We start from the raw sequence: 18,012 nt of genomic DNA, 5'->3' as shown, positions 1-18,012 counted from the left end.
TGTGACAGGCAATGAAAGCTCCTGGGTGTTTCATGAAACTGGACTTCTGAAAGCCATGACTAAGAGCCTGCTCTATGAAACAGGAAGCCCCTGGACTCAGAACTAAATCCCAGAGAGGGTGCAAAATGCATCTTTCCAGGCAGCTAGTATTTGATTTAATTAGATGATCACTTGCCTGGGGTGTTTAATGTTACCATTTTTGCAGGGCAGCTTTTTGGGTGCAAGTGTATTGTTCCGTCTGCTTTGTGTGCTGCCTTTGAGTGTGTGAAAAGGTGGCTGGCAGTATAAACAACAAAGGGACATGCTGTAGTACGGAGGATCCTATGGTGACCAGCTACAAAGCAGAACAGGGGGGCCTTGAGCCAGTCTCTTAGCTGAACCCACCTCACAGGGTTGTTGCAAGGATAAAACGGGGAGGAGGAGAACTATGTGCACCACCTCGAGTTCCCTGGAGGGAAGGTGGGATACAAATTTAAAAATAAATGAAAACAGAGTTCTCCCTACCCCTCTTAAGAGCCATGTATTAGCTAGTGCAGCTTGCTATCCATGCACGACAAGACTCTTCGTATTAACGCTCTCTCTCCTGTACAAAAAGGATTACCTCTGACAGATATTTCCTTCGGGAGTAACAGGGTCAGGGCACCGCTGGATCTGGATGGAAAATTAGTATTGCAGCCTTAGCTGGTTCATATCCGGGTGCCCCCTCCAAAAAACCAAGAAAAAAGTCTTGCACCCTTCGGTACCACGGTGGAGACATTTTCACACGGACCCCCAGACATGGCGGTTCCTCGTCGGTGCCTGCGTTGCGAACCAGCGTCCATTGCGGATAACCCAGTTTCCTTTCCCCCTCCGTGTCTCTTTAAAGCGCGGAGCAGAAGTTCCCCCTCCGAATCCCTCCCACCCGCCTCCCTCGCTGCTCTCCCATCATCGCCCTGACGTCAGGAGGAGGGAGGCGTGTGGGTGCCACGGCCTCCCCCGTGTTTCAAATTCGCCAGAAGGCTGCTCGTGAAGAGGGAGGAGGAGAGCGAGCAGAAGCCTGGCAGCAGAAGGAGCGCCGCTGGCCGCAAGGTAACTTCCTCCGCGGGCGCGCAGGGATGCTTTGTGAATTGGCGCCGGAGCGGGAGGAAGGGGACAGATGGGAGAGGCGACGCCGAGGAGGCGCGAGGAGGTGATGGAGCCGGCTGCCGAATGGTCTCGCGTGGGGTGGCTCGCTTAACTCTTTTGTGTCGGGTCTCCCGGGTGGGGAGAGAAGGTCCTCTGGCGCTGGCAGCGGAGAGGCGTGTCCCGTCTGTGCGCGCCGGGCGATTTCAGCTGGGGGCGAATGGCTGTGGGGAAGGGTGTTTGCCGTGCAGGTGGCGATGGCGAGTAGCTGCCTGCCTGTGTGGTAGCTTTCCTTTGCAACCGACGGCTGGGGTCGCCTTTCTCGTCTCCTATTCCGAGGGGTGAGGGATCTGGTCAGGAAGGGTGTGTGTGTGTTTAAATCTGCTTTGGCACCTAACAAGTTATAATGGACAGGGCAGCAAGTCAAAGAAAGGACTCATGTGAAAGCAATAATTGAAGCTTAGTGACAGTCCTACCAAAAAAACCAAACAACCTAAAGTAGTATTTGGTTTGCATGGCTTTTGATGAAGCTATCAGAAGGTGCTATGGTGGTTTGGAGTCCCCACCCCTTTTTTGGTCCTGCCTTTCTCGCTCGCTGCCTTTCTTCTTTTCTCTCTCTCCCATCCCCACCCAAATATCTTGTTTCCCAGTTCCAAGGATGCTTCTGTATTCAGATCATAAAGATGGCACTTGACTCTCATTGGATAATCGGCCTCTTGTATATGTGACTGATTAACCAGAGCTCCACCAGAGGGATGAGACGGACTGTTTTTAGATAAGGGGATTGAGGCCTTGAAGAATGCAACCCAGGGTTTTTTTGTTAGTTATTTAAAATTTCTTTCTTGTTGTAGTTCTTTTTCACCAAAGAGGTATCTGTCTGGAAATGAATGAGTCGATTAATGTTCTCAATTGCATGACACTATCATCACCAGTCTTGGAAGGAAAGAGGCTTTTATGAGCATTGGCTAGATAGCCTTTGTATGGTTTTTTTTTTAAACCCTGCTAGATACAAGTCTATGGAGAACAGTATAAGAAAGAGAATAAATGTAACCTGTAACCTGGAAATCTGTAACCTGGAGGAAAGGATTCAGACCCTCTTTATGAATGTGGTTTATTTAAGTATTTCTGGCTGCTTGTAGTCTGTTAAGAATAATCAATATGTTATAACAAACCTCTTGGGCGGTGTGCTTTTAAGATGAGCATCTTAAAAATGGTACTCTGTTTAATTCTATAACTATGGGCCTAATAAACTAGTTGTGGTACAAAATCATGCTTACTAGTTCATGTATATGGCCCCAGTGCATGTACAAACTGCATGTGTGGTCAGGGACTATTCTTTGTTTCTAGGATGGGGCATATGCAACCTTTTGGATGTTGGAGTGCAAGTCCTATCATCCTTGGCTGTGGTGGATGGGAGTTAAGAGTCCAGCAATATCTCAAGGCCACAGGTTCACCTTCCCTCTTTTGGGGTTTCTGGTTCCATGTACAATCTGTAGATCCATAGGACTGAATGGTCTAGTACATGAAAATTGGGAGTGGGCATTGACGCCACAATCCGGCGGCTCCTTTTGTGCCCATTTGCTGTCTGCACAGTCATCGTGTGAAAATCCTTCTGGCCTGGTGAGTCCATGGCAAAAGCAAGAACATGGGAACTTCCTGTTCTGGAGCTCAGCATGTGCATACATTGACTGCTTACTCCAGCTCGCTCGCACGGCTGTAGTTTGAAGCAGAGTACACATGTAATTAGTCACAATCCATAGGTATCCTGTAGCTTATTGAGAAATACTCCTGTTTGACGTGCTTTCTCTCAAACCAGCTTCCAGTCAATTAGAAAATGGAAGTTGTGGTTAGACTGAGGAGTTGTACATTTCAGGCAGCTGTTGAGCATGTGACAGCATCCAGGAACTGGAGTTAGGTGCAGGGAAGACAAAATCAGGTGATGCACATTGGGTGAAGAAGGCATCCTCACCTTTTTCTCAGGAGTGAAAAGCAACGTTAAAAAATGACTTGAAAAGTAGAGGGGAGACATGACCTCGGTGAGTTTCAAGCTACTAATGTGGACATGGACGGGGGGGCATCTGCCCCCCCAATAATAAAAATACATAGCTGAGATTCTGCTCCCTTAACAAAAGATTTGCCCCCCCCAATCCTGGCCACATCCACATAGCCTCAGTCTCTTAGCCTCTGGCCCTGCCCAGATCTATAACCACAATTTAAATTGCAAGCCTGTCTGAGTAGGACAGAGCAACACTGTCTGCCTACATAAGTTTGGGGTCAGTCTATTTCTGGAGGCTTACAAGCCAGAAAGCATATTTTGTTTTCTGTCTCCTTTATGGGCTCTCTCTCTCTAAAGATTTAGGTGTGGCTATATATGGGAAGGTGCTAAGAATAAGTATGTGTGTTTATTTGGTGGAAAGGGAAAGGGAAAGGCAAATGCATAAATGAACACTCAGTTCTTGCTTTAAGAAAAATAGCGATTTTATGATGTCTTGCATAGAATATTGAGGACCCTTGATGGATACGAAGAGCCTAATGTGTATCTCTGAAAGGGGCAGACACTGGAAAGACTTCAATAAATTTCCACTTAAAAATGCAATTGAGGATAACTAGTTTAGGATGCAATGCTAGAAGTAAGTTCAGAAGTAACACCACAGTGGGGTTGCATATAAATACTGTAGATGTGTATAGCAGGGGTGAGCAATCTGTGGCCTTTGGTCTAATTTAATGTGGCCCTTAGTCTAATTTAATAGTGGCAAGGAGGAGAAAATGAAGAAAGGAGTAATAGAAAGAGACACACAAAATGGGTGGGAGGAGCTCTGGCCCCTTTCACTTTTTGTTCCAGCCCCTGGCACTGAAGTTTCACTGATGGTTACATGGCCTGTGACGGATTACTCCAAGAGAACATGGCCCTCAATGGGAAAAAATATTCCTCCCCTTTGATGCATAGGAGTATATGGTTAGCCTCTGAGAAAGAAGACGGAAATCTTTTGGGTGGGAGAAGGCCCTCTTTTAAACTCAGATTTTGTGTGAGTATATGTACACACACTTGTTTCGAAAGAACGTATGCATTGATAAACCACTCTTACACCTTAGTATTAGATGGGGGGCAGTTTCTGAGCAACGAAACATGAGTGTGCTTTCTGGCAGTTGGATTCCCTTCAGTCTGACAAGATATTTCAGGTATGTAAAAAGGGGAATTATGGGATTTAAAGATGAGGGGCCTGAGAGGAAAGAAGGGATTGGTCTGCGGGACAGCTTATGTTAATCAAATGTGTATGTAGTAGCTTAACGAAAAGTGCCATCTGAGAGATTTGCTCTGCCTGCTGCAGTGGTGGCCGGGCTGGAGAGAGTCTGGGGCTGTTCTCTATGTAATGCACTTCCACTGGGACTAAGGAGGAGGAGGAAGAGCAGTGTTAGAAACTGGGATAGAAAAACTAGGAGCCAAATGGCTTCTGGGACCTGGGTTGTTGGGCGCCAAAACAGAATGTCTAGTTGCCAAACTAGGGAGGGGGTTTGGCAATACTTTTTATTTATTATTTTGATAAGCATGAACTAATATGCAATTCACATAAGTGACACATTATTCACACCACATTTTTAGCAGTAATTGTTAATACATGTTTAATTTGATGTTTACAATATTGCCTATGCTTAACATACACTTCGAGGCTTCAGATCACATACATTTCAGTACTTCTTGAGTGTCAGCCAGGTGCAGAAAATGGCACCCAGACTTTTGAGGTGCTCACAAATGGAGAACCTTTAGGAGCAAAATGTGCCTAGCGCCCTGCTAATTTTGAACCTGGTGGAGGAGGAGGTTGTCGGCTGCTGCCACCCAGTGGACTGGTTGTAAGTGAGAAGATTGGGGCACTGGCTTGAGAGTAGGCTGAGGTGGGCGGGACAACGCCCAACTTGCTCTAATGGACTAATCTCTAATACTAGCTAGCCTGTCCTGTGGGCTGGGAAGCATCTTGAAGAGTTCAGCCTCTTTTCAGCCTGAGCATTACTGCTTTGGAATGCTGAATTTAAAGTAAAGTAAAATAAACGCAAGGGACGCGCGTGGCGCTGTGGGTTAAACCACAGAGCCTAGGACTTGCCAATCAGAAGGTCGGCTGTTCGAATCCCTGCAACGGGGTGAGCTCCCGTTGCTCGGTCCGTGCTTCTGCCAACCTAGCAGTTTGAAAGCACTTCAAAGTGCAAGTAGATAAATAGGTACTGCTCCGGCGGGAAGGTAAACGCCGTTTCTGTGCGCTGCTCTGGTTCACCAGAAGCGGCTTAGTCATGCTGGCCACATGACCCGGAAGCTGTACGCTGGCTCCCTCGGCCAATAAAGCGAGATGAGCGCCACAAGCCCAGAGTCAGCCATGACTGGACCTAATTTTCAGGGGCCCCTTTATCTTTACTTTACTTAAAATAAACCCAATAAATCAAATTGCATTTAAAAATAAGCTGAAAATGATGCTTTATTATTTATTTATTATGGCAAAAGCTTTTGTAGACCGCAGTCCTGTATATCAGGTACATGAAGAGTTGCAGTCCTATAGGCACAGGGCTAGTGGATTTCAAAAAATAGTTGTTAACACCGACATCCAGGCATTGGTAAGCCAATTATGTGTAGTGTAGCTAGAAAAACCTTTGTCTTGATTAAACCTCAAGTTGTAGCACTGAATGTTTTAATAGCAGTTTTACATGCAGTCTCCCTTCTGAAGTTCCTTTGTTCCAGTATGGCCACCTTAAGGTCAGGTACAGAGTGTCCTGACAAGGTGAAGCTTTCCTCCCACTGATTTTATTTATTTATTGCCATTTCTGATGTTAGATTTGTGTCCATTCCTTTGTGCAGAGACTGGCTTGTTTTGCTATGCATCGTCTGCAGGAGGGCATTGTCTGCAGACGATGGTATATATCTAATGGGAAGATAGGCAAGAGAATGAGCCTGATGTCGTTGTGGATGGCTTCAGTAGGTTTGGCCATAGTGTCGCTAGGTAGACAATGGGACAGAGCTGGCATCTGGGTCTTCTGTTCCTATAAAATGATACAACAAAAAATCACCTTCACAGAACATTTCGTGTTTTGAAGTGTAAGCTGTTGAACAGCTGATGCAGAATACTGCAGTTCTGTGCTGCCTTTTAGATGGCTTGTTGCATTTATTTTCTCCAAGGCCATCGGTTGCCAAGGACATAACTTCTGCAGTTTGTTTTCGTGAAGTGGTTTGTAGCTGGATTGCAGTCGTGATGCACAAATCTGCTTCACCATATTTGAAATCTGGTATCCAGAATAGGAGTAGAACCTGTGACTTTGGCTTTCATTTTGAGTAATGGACTAGAATCCCCTTTCTTGGCCTGCTTGTGCCATATCACAGGCCTCTGCTGCCATGTCCTATTCTTACTTTTCAACTTTTATTAATTGTGACACCTGAAAAAGCTTAGGAGACCTTGCATAGTTAGCAGGACTTGTCTTGAAACAGACATTTTTTGGGGTAGAATCTGTGGTGGTTTCATGATGGATTTCAGATGGTGACTTCCATACGCAGTGATGAAGACTGGTAATGCGTGTGGTGTCTCTAGGCTTTTATAGCTGGTTGCCATCATGCCTTATCTGTGAGTTTCCCAGAGCATCTGGTTGAGGGACAGAATGCTAGATTATGTAGACCAGGCCTCCGAGTGGTCCTCCAGGTGTTGCTGCACTATAGCTTCCATTAGCCCTTGCCAGCATGGCCAATGGTCAGGGATGATGGAAGTTGTAGTCCATCAACATCTAAAGGGCTACAGATTCTCCACCTTGAGGTACTCCTTTGTTCCACCCACAGTGGTGGTTCTTGTCATCTTGGCACCCTGGAAAGAGCTGCTATAAAATGCATTTTGTTAGCAGTAGTTCAAGGGTTTTTGAACAGGGAAATGAAGTTTGGTATGGGACAAAACAAAAATATATTATTTGGACGCCAGAGTTTGATCTTCTACATTCTTTTACCTCCTCTCACATTTCTTCTGAATTTCCTATTATAGTAGGCCTGTTGGCAGACTTACTGCAAGACAGCGTGATTTCAAGGGATTAATGAAATAGTTCTGCTGCTTTCTAAAGCTGCAAAGTACTGTAGTTATTGATGCCAAGTGTTACTTCTTTTCATCCTGCTAGCCTGCCGTTTAATCCATTGGCTGTAAATATATAGAGAGTGAAATCACACCCACAGAACATAATGAAGGATATCTCTTCAGGGATGACTTCTGACTACCTGTCAGGCCCCTCTGTTCCAGTAGGGCTACAGTATATGGGCCTACAACATCCACTTGGATAGCAGTGGAAAGCCATTCCACTTCCTGTGAACCAGAGAATGGCTAGTGACCATATACAGTGGTACCTTGGGTTACAGATGCTGCAGGTTACAGACGCTGCAGGTTACAGACTCCGCTAACCCAGAAATAGTACCTCGGGTTAAGAACATTGCTTCAGGATGAGAACAAAAATCGTGCTCCGTTGGCGCAGCGGCAGTGGGAGGCCCCATTAGCTAAAGTGGTGCTTCAGGTTAAGAACAGTTTCAGGTTAAGAACGGACCTTTGGAACAAATTAAGTACTTAACCCGAGGTACCACTGTACATCCAGTTCCTAGGTATCCACAGCACTCATCCTTTCTTCTGAAAAAGGACTAGTGGATCTAAAGTGGAGTTGGGACGACTCCTCTTAAAGACAAAACACAGTTTCTGACATCCTTTCTGTCATCCCCACTGAGCAGAAACCAAGCCTCTTACACTGCACTTGCTAGTTCCTGATGGGTAGGTCTACCCACCTGTCACTCCTTTTATGTCCAGTGATGTCAAGTGACTTGATTTCACATGAAGGATTGAGAGGAGTACACTCCAGATGCACTCTGATTCTCCTTTCCAGCTACTGATAGATTTTGGTACTTTTTGAATCCGCCACCTTTCTCTGTTATCAAATTCAAATATAGTGCTTAACTCTACCAGCAGCTAGAAAGGAAATTCTTACTCTGCAGCTTGACCCTGTGGGTTTATCTGTTCTGTGCTTGATGCCTTATGACATCAGGTGATAGACAGGTGGATAGAAATGGGTATAGTTTAGGCCCAGGGTTTTCAAACGTGGATCTCCAGCTGTTTTTGGACTACAGTTCCCATCGTTCCTGACTACTGGTCCTTCTAGCTAAGGATGATGGGAGTTGTAGTCCAAAAACTGCTGGAGACCCAATTTTGGGAAACCCTGGTTTAGGCTAAATAGGGAAGCTTGGTGAGCCTAATTATGTTTGCAGACTGGAGGTTATCTGGCCTTAGGCCTGTGTTTGGTGCTGAAATACCCTTGGTCACCATGATGGATGATGTATGGCAGAAGGACTGGGCAGAGGTGGCTTTAGGGTACTGTGACTGGTTTGGCTGCACTGGTTGCTGGCACTGCAACAATGATGTAGAATGGAGGGCGAGAGGCGGGGGTGGGTGGGTTTGTGCCGAATTTGAGCATCACATAGGACGCTGCTGAAATTTGAGAGCCCAAAGTCTGCCACTGAACAGGAGAGTGTGACCTTGCTGATTCTACTGGATCTCTTGGTGACTTTGATACCACTGTCCATGGTATCATTCTAGGTAAGCTGTCCGTGGTGGTGGTGGGGTGGCATTCCTTTGCAGTGGTTGTGGTAGATAATTCCAGAAGACTGGGCTCGGGAACAGGCCTGGCAGTTATACCATGGGGTCCCACAGGGTTTCAACTTGCTATTTAACATTTCATATGAAACTAGTGAGTGAGGTCATCTAGATATTCCTAGTGAGGTGCCATCAATATTTCAGTGGCATCCATCTCTTTTTCTCCTTTTCATCTGACTCAGGTGCTAAATCAGTGCTTGGGAACAGTAATGGTCTGGATGAGGGCCAACAGATTGAAGCTCAGTCCCGACACTCTGGCTTGGAAGTGCAACTAATTCTACTTCACTTCTGAGCCATGCCCTGTGCTTACCTGAATAAGATATTCTTCTGAGACAAAACTGATAAACACAGCTGCAGAAAGAATTGGTCAAAGGCAACCATAAATTTAATTTTAATTTATGTTTTACATTTTTAATATGGAATACTTTGTCACTGTAATCTGCTTTGAGACCTAGATGGTGAAAGGACCTGGATATAATATTTAAAAATAAATAAAACCAGTTAATAATTTACAAGTGAGAAACATGGAGGCTGATAAGAAATTAGCACAATGCCAGCTTATCACAGAACATTTTTGGACTTGCGATTTTACTTCCTCATTTAAACTATTGAGTGTTGGACGCCCTTGTACTGCAAATTGCCCACAGCTCTATTCCTAGATGTTACAGGGCTTCCCCTCCTTGCCATTGGCTCTGCAGCTAGTCTTAAACTGGGTGGTTAAATACTTAAGGTCAGTGGGAAAGCATTTCACTCTAAAATCTGTATTTGGTTCTGGACTTACTTAAGCAGGCTTAAAATGCATATACTGTATGTTCTGGGCTTTCAGTGTCACGTTGCAGGTTAATGATTGAGTGATACAGGAGAGTTTGAATTTGAAACATGTGCTTGATTTCTATTTAATTTTAATATCCCATCCTTTTTCCAAAGAGCTCAAGGCCTCAGACACAACTCTTTCCCAACCCCAGTTTTATCATCTCAACATTATAGTATGGAGAGTGAGGTTAGGCCCAAGAGTTGAGTTTCATGGCTGTGTTGGCATTTGAATATGGGTTTCCTTGTCCTAGTTCAACATATTAACCACTACACTATGCTAGTTGGCCATATCAAGCAGGGTCAGTCTTGAATGTATGCATAGAAATGAGTTAACATATACAAAAGCAACTACCATTTGTCGGAGAGCCTACACTGATGAGAGTTGTAGTCCATCAAGGCATCGGGATGGAGGCGGCTGGCCTAGAGCATTTAAAAAACACACTACCACTGACATTTCATATTTAAGGTCATTACATCCCAGTTATCTGTATCCCCTTATTGCTCTTGCCTTCTTCCCCTATTGCTATAGGAACTAGTTTCTGAGTTGGCCAAGAGGCGTTCCGGCGAATCTGTTGTCTTTTGCTGCCCTAATTTAGTCCTGATCCCTGGTTAGGAAGCTTGCATGATTTCTCCGTGTTCTACTATGGCATTATGTAAACACCCATTTTGGCGAGTGAGAAGGAATGCAAGTAAATAGGCGCCTGCTGCTAACCAAATAGCTGAGCACTTAAATCCCTGTTCTTTTGGCTTAGTGACAGGTCTGTGCTCTTTGAGTCAGCTGGTTTTCCTCTCCCTCTCTGTCTCTGTGTCTCATGCACACCCCTATACCTACCTAGTTACCTTTCTTTTCCTGGCCACGTATTGCTGTTACTGTAGCATCACAGTGCCTACAGCATCCTTCCGTTTTTCACAGCAGGGTGGACTGGGGGACCACAGGGGAGCACGGGAAGAGTAGACGATTTGGGCTTGTGAGATCACTTGCAGAAATAATTCCTTTAGCCTTGAAGTGACAGCTCATGTAGCAAAAGGAGAGAAAGCAAATGATGTTATAATTCCCACCAAAGATTAGCAAGCTAGATATTTGGAGGATAATACTGGAGCCATAGACGTCATGCAGCCACCTTTTAATTATCTGCACAGTTCTGTGTGGATAATTCATATGGTTAAATAAGCCTGAAGCATCTGTGTTGCAACTGCATCTAAAGGGGGGGGGCTTTTCTTTTCTTTTGGAGTGTGGTGGTCAAAAGAGACAAACCCGAAATGTCATAGGAAGTGCCGAAAGGTAGCATTGTGTGATGAAATGTAATTATCCAAACTGAGCTGCAGCATTTTTATCTCTTTTAGAAGTGATGTTAAAATGGTCTCTGAGGTTGGGCTGATCTGATCTCAAGGCTAGGAAGAGGGAAGTGGTGTGTGTGTCTTCAGCATTTGCAGGCTTTCTACCAGGAGTAGCTGATATGGTGCCCACCAGACATAGCTGGACTCCAGCTCCCATTCTCCTGACTCGTTGACCATGCTTGCTGGGGTTGATGGAGTTGGGAGTCCAACACACACTGGCTACCCCTCCATTAGGCAGTTGGTTATGATTCCAGAAGCTCCATCTAGCTGCCTTTTCAGCCCCAGCCTGCACAGTTCCTCAGTCAACTAGTTAGAACTATTTATTCCTAATGACAACATGGACACAAGTTTTTAAGTACCCTGGAATGCTGCTGTGGAAGTCTCCATACACCATTGTCTTGGAGCCCACAGACATGCTGGTGGCACCACTGTCAATCAGCTTTTCCATTACTTAGGACTCTTCTCTTTCTGTTTGCATGACAGGTTGATCCCAAAGGCTGAGAGTCGCTGATCACCTCTTTCCTGTTGACATACCAGAGGACAGCCACACCATGTCATCTGACCAGACTTCTCAGTCCACTGTGCCACCTCTCCACTCTCCAAAGTCACCTGTGTGGCCAATTTTCCCTTTTAACAGAGAGGGAAGCCGGATCTGTGAGAGAGGTGCCCACCTTCTTCGGGACTTACCCAGCCCACTTCCCACAAAAAGAACCAGGACATACTCTGCGTAAGTAACCAGACTGTGCCACTAAGCTAGGAATCACCAGGGTCATTTTTTTCCATTTTAAAATTGGTTAACAATTAGACTTTGACAGTGTGGAATATACCAGGGCAAGGGGCCTTGGGGAGAGGAGGAATTGAGTTTTTTCTGATTTGTGCACATTATTTGATTGTGGTCGAGTTCTGACAGAGTTCTTTCAGACTTTGATGGAAAGTGGTGGTGTGATAAGACCACGATGACACTATTTTCTGATAACTTCGGTTAATCCCATGTCAAATGGTCCTATTGAATCATTTTGTATTCATACCCCCGAGTCTTCTGAGCAGTCCTTGGGACAAACTATGAATCTTGCAGTTCATGAGCAATGCTACCTTTTCTTGGACCCCATCAATTGTACGACCTGTGAGGCTTTGAGGAACCTTACTCATCTGGACTAGAGTTTAAACATTTTTGGGGGGAGGGGGAAGAACTCTAAAGCAAAGTAAGAGTTTCCTTACCAACAATTCACTCTTCTAATTCAAACTTCCTCCAACATTCCTAGCTATGGTGGTTGTTGAATTGAGAGATGTTAAATTGTGCAAGTTGCTTTTTAATGTAAGTTTTTTAAAAAAATGATACCCTCTGTCAGATTTCAAAAAAGTTTTTGAGGCTTTGCTAAATTTGTATAAAATTTTGTTCCATCAATAGTCTGGACTGTGGGGGGGGTGAGGGAATGGGAGCCTTGAAACCGTGAGGTTGTGTAGAAAGGTAACACAAGAACATTTTCCTGGCTGGAAATGCCAGTGTGCGTTTAGACTGAGTCTCAAACCTCTTTCTTCTTCCTAGGACGGCTCGTGCTTCCGCCGGTCCTGTCTACAAGGGTGTATGTAAGCAGTTTTCACGCTCCCAAGGCCACGGCTTCATCACCCCAGAGAGTGGCACAGAGGACATATTTGTACATGTGTCTGAGTAAGTTCCATGGCTGCAGAGCCTTTAACATCTTACATTATGATGCAAGTATCTCATGTCTGAACAGTCACTGCTCCTTTCTCTTCCCAAACCCTACTTGTGTCAACAGTATCATTGTAAGGACACATTTATGAAGGAGCCCTGGATGTTGATAGATTTATTAATAATAACGACGATGAATTAAACAGAAAATTAAGAAACTGCTGAAATGTTGTTTACTTTTTCTTTTTCAGCATCGAGGGGGAATATGTTCCAGTAGAAGGAGATGAGGTCACATACAAAATCTGCCCCATCCCACCAAAGAACCAGAAGTTCCAGGCTGTGGAGGTGGTGCTTACCCATTTAGCTCCACACACAAAGCATGAAACGTGGTCTGGCCAAATCATTGGATCGTAAACTTCTTTTTGAGCCTGCAGGACAACCCCACCAAGGAGGTGGGGTTGAATGATGTGGTGGGTGGTGGAACTGCTGGAGCAATGGCAGAGAGCCCAGGCTGGCAATTCTTGTTTGCAGTGTGACATGTTGGCATTTATGTTGTCTTTTCTAAGATTTACCTTTTGGTTTGTAGCTGTGCTTTTTTTTTCAAAATGGCAAGCAGGAAGTGGAAAAGGGTTGCTGGGTGGATTTTCTCCTATGTCTCGTGAGCTCATAATTGTACCTGAATAAACAAAGGAAGAGCTCTCGAGTTTTTTTGGGGTGTGTCTTTATCCAGAAAGGCAGACTTTTATTTGTCTCGCTGCTGCCCTAAATGCATTAACAGAAGTCTTATGTATTGTCCTGCTCTGTTTAACAAATTATCCCATTGCTTTTTCAACGGGCTGGTCCAGGCAGTCCACCCAGGGGAGTTTGCATTAACCTCTCTTGTTCTTCTTAGCCAGAGTAGGTATTAAGAGATGCAGTGATATTTTGTAGGGGGGGGGGACAATTGTACATTGCCTGAAGACAGTGTCTCCCAGAGTCCCACACAGATTGTGCCATCTTCAGAGACACTTGTAGGTATGTGCTTTTTGTCCCATCTTGTCCCCCTCCCCCTCCCCAGCCACCTTGCCCTGTGTAAGGGAGGGACCACATGACTTGCACTCCTCTCCCTAAGTCCACTGATGTCGCTGTTGTTCTCTGTTGAGATCAGTGGTTTGGCTACCACAGCTAGGCAAACTGTGGCAACCGGATTACTGGTTTGGTGACAGATGCTGCTTCTCCCCCACCCCCCAACACCACCCCTGCACACATAATTGCAAGTTGGATGTCTAGTATCTCAAGGGTGTTGTGTAGAGAGCAAGTAGAATGCATCACTGAAGAAGCAGTTTTTGAAAACTATCAAGATCCATGAAGTCCCTCTCTTGAGTGGTATTCACAACTTAATTTGTTAGATCTTTCTCATATGGCACAAATAAATTACTTTTCTTACTCGGTCCCCTGACTGAAGAAGACAAGAATTCAGGGGTTGGGGATTTGTGGTTAACTGGGCACTGGACATCATCATTAAGGTGAACTTGCGATCATAAGCTGTCTTGGAAATGTCAGATCCTGTGCTGCTTCTATCTGTCCAAGGCATGATGTGAGTTACTTTGTGGCAGAAGCGCTGAATATTAAATTCTTTGGTATTATGCAGCAGTTTAGGTACTTAATCCTTCAGTTAAATGATGAATACACAATATTGTGAAAACTGCTGGTCTGTTCTCCATGCCATTGATACAGGTTTACTTCAAAAGCAGATCATTCTGAATGCTATGTTGCAAGGAGTCTTTATTCATTTAAATTCCTGTTGAAATAGTCCCCTCTTTGGCAGATTCTTTCCCGTGGCTTTTTATAAGAACAGAAATCAGGAGAGGGGGAGCCGGGAAAGAGAATATATATATATGAACACTAGGTTTTCTCAGGGTAAGGTGATCATTTGCTTGGAAGAGAGGTACATAATAGGGTGCCCTTCTGTTGTTGTGGACTACCACTCTCATTAGCCTCGGCCAGCATGGCCAATGACCAGGGCTGATGTGAGTTGTGGTTCAGAACACCTGGAGGCACTGTGCTGGTTATCCCTGCCTTAGGCATAGCCAGTTAACGGAAGGCTAGTCATCCTTTTCAGTGTTGCAAAACATATTCCAACAAAGTCTAAGATTTGAATCTTCCTGCATTGGATTACACAAGCCAATTGAAAATCTGCAAATAATACTTGACCCGTCACTATAAGTTCTTCCATTCTAATTGCACTCTGTATTCTCCTGCACATAGCAGTGGTTTGTTCCAGAAGGCCCCAGTTGTGGCAGTATCTCGTTCCCAGCTTGTTTCACTTTCCAGATTTCTTGATAGCAGTGATGTGGTGGTAAGGAGTGTGCGGTACAGACATACAAGCCCTGCTCAGACATCAGCATGGTCTTCCTGCCTTAATTACTGAGATTCTCTCTCTGCCCCCGTCCCCCATCCTGTTACTCCTAAAGTAAATGCAGCTGCACTCTCTGATGGCAGTGCAGTGTCTTTATTTGCAACATAATGCAATGCCAGAAGAATCAATACATGTATCATTTCCCCATTGGTTTCAAACAGAAGGTAATAAGTTGGGGGAGGCTGACTTTGAAGTCTTCACTAATAGACTATTACCCTGCTGACATTACATTTCCCACATATATTAAAATGTAAGTCCCCTCCCCAAGGACATTTGTCTTGCTTAAAAATAATGCAATTAAAAAAATACTGCAGATGAAGGCATTTTTGCTAGAAGAATAATCTATTTTAACATTTGAAACGGAATAGAGCCTATGCGATGCATCTGTTTTATGGTCTTGGGCAATGTATGGTGGTTCCTGGCTGTGGATATTTGCTTTGAGAATAGCATTTTGATTTTCTGCATCTCCAGAGATGTAGGCTTTAGTATCGTCTGCATGTGTTTACGTTTCTGAATGTTGCAGACCATGTTTCCTCAAGATGGATGTTTGGACGTTCTCCTACTCTTCCTACTATTATCCTAACCTGTACATTTTGATGGTCCTCTGTGTCCCTAGTTCTGTAGTTAATGAGGGTCATGTGCACAAGAGATGGAGGAATCGTGTATCAATGACAAGATTCATGGGCCAGTAATTGATAATGGGCTCTAGTGGCATTGTATCTAGTTATGTTTTGGTTCTTGTCCAGCCTTCCCCAACTTTTACTTCTCTCCCCAGGATATACAGGGTCATGTCTAAAGCACAAACCTGATTTCTAATAGATGTTATGAGTAGAAAAAATTTCCCAGGATAGGGTGTGCATGTTAGGAATTTGCATGGTGTCAATCAGTTGCTAACCTCATATTGAACAGTAGACTGACAAGTCTAAAGCTTCTTAGGCAATATCATATCGGATGTTGCTTGACCTTGCAGAGGGGCTGAACATGCATCATAAAACTTTTGTATGATGCACTAGAAGTGTACACACCACTGTTGTAGGAGCTAAGAGGGGTGATTAAGTGGCAAGTATGCACGTGAGTGGCTTAATTTGAGAGTTGGAAGGAGCTTGGTAGATAGAGCCCAAAGTATGCTGGAATCGTGAGAATGAGACTGGTGTCTTCAGTCGTTCTTTTTGTACTTGCAGTGCATCTTCAGAGGCTTTCATGTGGTGGTGTGTGGCTGTTTACTGCACACCTGTCCTCTGTGGTTCACATCTCTGGGACTTCAGTGATCGTTGGTCCTCTACAGCAGCGTTCCCCAGCCTTGTGGTCCAAAAACAGCCGGAGACCCACAGTTGGGAAACAGTTGCTCTACAGTATAGAGCAGACCTGAGGAACCTTTGGTCCTCCAGATGTTGCAGAACTACAACTCCCTTCAGCCCTAGCAAGCATGGTGAAGGACGGGGGGAGCTGTAGTTCAGCAACATCTGGAGGGCCAAAGGTTTCCCACAGGTGTGCAGAATTTGCATAGTTGGAGTACGACTGTGCAGCAAGTATAGACTGCATACTCTGCAAGAAACAGGTGTATAATGGCAGCCTGGTGTTCTCTAGCATTATAACATCATGCTTTTTTCTTTCTTTCCAGGAGCACTTTTCATGTTTTCAGTTTAGTACTACAGTGTCAAACTATGATCACAGGAAAGTCTGTGCAAAGATGCCCAGAGGGGGAGTATTTCCCTCCATGTGTGCTGACAATGCTGGAAGATTAAATGTAGTCCTGTTAGAACACTGGAGTTATATTCACACCATACACTTAAAAGCTTCCCTCAAAGAATCCTGAGAAGTGTAGTTTGTTAAGGGTACTTGGCATCGTAGTTCTGTGAGGGAGACTGCATTTCCCAGGATTCCTTGGAGGAAAGTGTATGGTGTAGATGTGACCTGAGTAGCTTCCAGTTAAGTATGTGGGCTTTGGTTTCTAAATGAAATGAGGACTGGCCCTCCAGAATGAGCACATGGTCAGATGGATATGTCTAGAATGGTTTTGGGTTCATCTACAGGTTAAACGAAATCATGAGTCTTTCTGGAACAGACTGAGCATTGCAGGTATATTTTTGAATATACACCCTACATCTAGAAAAGAGCGCATTGTTGAGAGGTTCTGACCTAACCCGCCCCTGATGTGCTATTTTCCACTTACAGGGAACGATGACACCACCTCCTTGTACCTACTTTGTTGAAGGAACAACCTGGAAACTCTGACAATGCGAATTTTCTAAATCTGTAGCATACTATTGCGAACACAACCATGTGGTGTTGAAATAGCACTACTCAAAATGGCTGCCCAACTACATTCTAGGGAGGGTGTTGGTTTTCTCTTGCTTCTGAGACTAGTTCTTTCCAAGTTCTAATCTGTTTGGTTATGGAAACATTCTGTGTCCTCCTTGGACTAAAAGAACAACATCCAAAACTATGTGTCTTGGAGCCAAATTGTGCAGAGGGGCTTCCCCTCTCTGTATTCGAGATAAAATGAGAGTAGTGAGGCATTTATTTTAAAGGCCTTTAAAACTCAGATGCATGTGCTCTTGACATAGGCATAGACATTGGGGAAGGAACATGTTTTAGTCTTTCCCTCCGAAGGTGAACAAACAGTCCAATGGAGGAACGAAGCAGGAAAAGGAAGCAATTTCCCATGGTGCATCCAGACCCCTGTGTGTGACCTGCTTCCTGTGACAGCCAGAGGGACTTCCTGCTGCTGTTCTGCTTACATTAAACACCAGCACCTCCTCGCCTCTGCCCCTCCCCTTGAAGGTGCAATAGCAGTGGAAGTGCCACAAAATGGCATCTTCTCTCTGGGAAAGCTTTTGATTCTTTCTGAAATAATCTTTGTTACCTATGGTGTGTCTGTGTTTTTACAACTTTTGGTGTGGTCCTTGCCTGTCTGACCCCGTGTTGACCTTTGTAACACCGGCAATAAACCATTAAAGTGACTTTCCCACAAGTCTCTCCTGTTTTTGCGTTTTTCCTTTATAGGGCGGTTCTTTGGTACAGGAGATAATACCAGAATGACGTCACAAAATCTGGATCTAGGGAAC

At 44.7% G+C, this 18,012-nt stretch overlaps 1 protein-coding gene across 1 annotated transcript; it reads left to right on the top strand.

Annotated features, from left to right (window-relative positions):
• Positions 1–900: 900 nt before the first annotated feature.
• On the top strand, positions 901–17,918 carry CSDC2 (cold shock domain containing C2). Its single transcript, XM_083573874.1, has 4 exons — positions 901–1,068; positions 11,379–11,622; positions 12,442–12,564; positions 12,798–17,918. Exons 2-4 carry the CDS (start codon positions 11,447–11,449, stop codon positions 12,958–12,960), a joined length of 462 nt encoding a protein of 153 aa, XP_083430000.1. The 5' UTR covers positions 901–1,068; positions 11,379–11,446; the 3' UTR covers positions 12,961–17,918.
• The last annotated feature ends 94 nt before the right edge of the window (positions 17,919–18,012 follow it).

Source organism: Podarcis filfolensis, assembly GCF_964270895.1.
Source record: "Podarcis filfolensis genome assembly, chromosome: 10".
Classification (NCBI taxonomy): Eukaryota; Metazoa; Chordata; class Lepidosauria; order Squamata; family Lacertidae; genus Podarcis; species Podarcis filfolensis.
Note: the sequence above shows the minus strand (reverse complement) of the source record. Positions and strands in the feature narration are given on the sequence as shown.

What these genes read in the sequence shown, in the direction of transcription:
- CSDC2 (XM_083573874.1), top strand. Translation starts at nt 11,447, where the DNA reads ATGTCATCTGACCAGACTTCTCAGTCCACTGTGCCACCTCTCCACTCT. An exon ending in AGAACCAGGACATACTCTGC is followed by an intron (nt 11,623 to 12,441) that starts GTAAGTAACCAG and finishes TCTTCTTCCTAG; the next exon opens with GACGGCTCGTGCTTCCGCCG. An exon ending in ATATTTGTACATGTGTCTGA is followed by an intron (nt 12,565 to 12,797) that starts GTAAGTTCCATG and finishes TTTCTTTTTCAG; the next exon opens with CATCGAGGGGGAATATGTTC.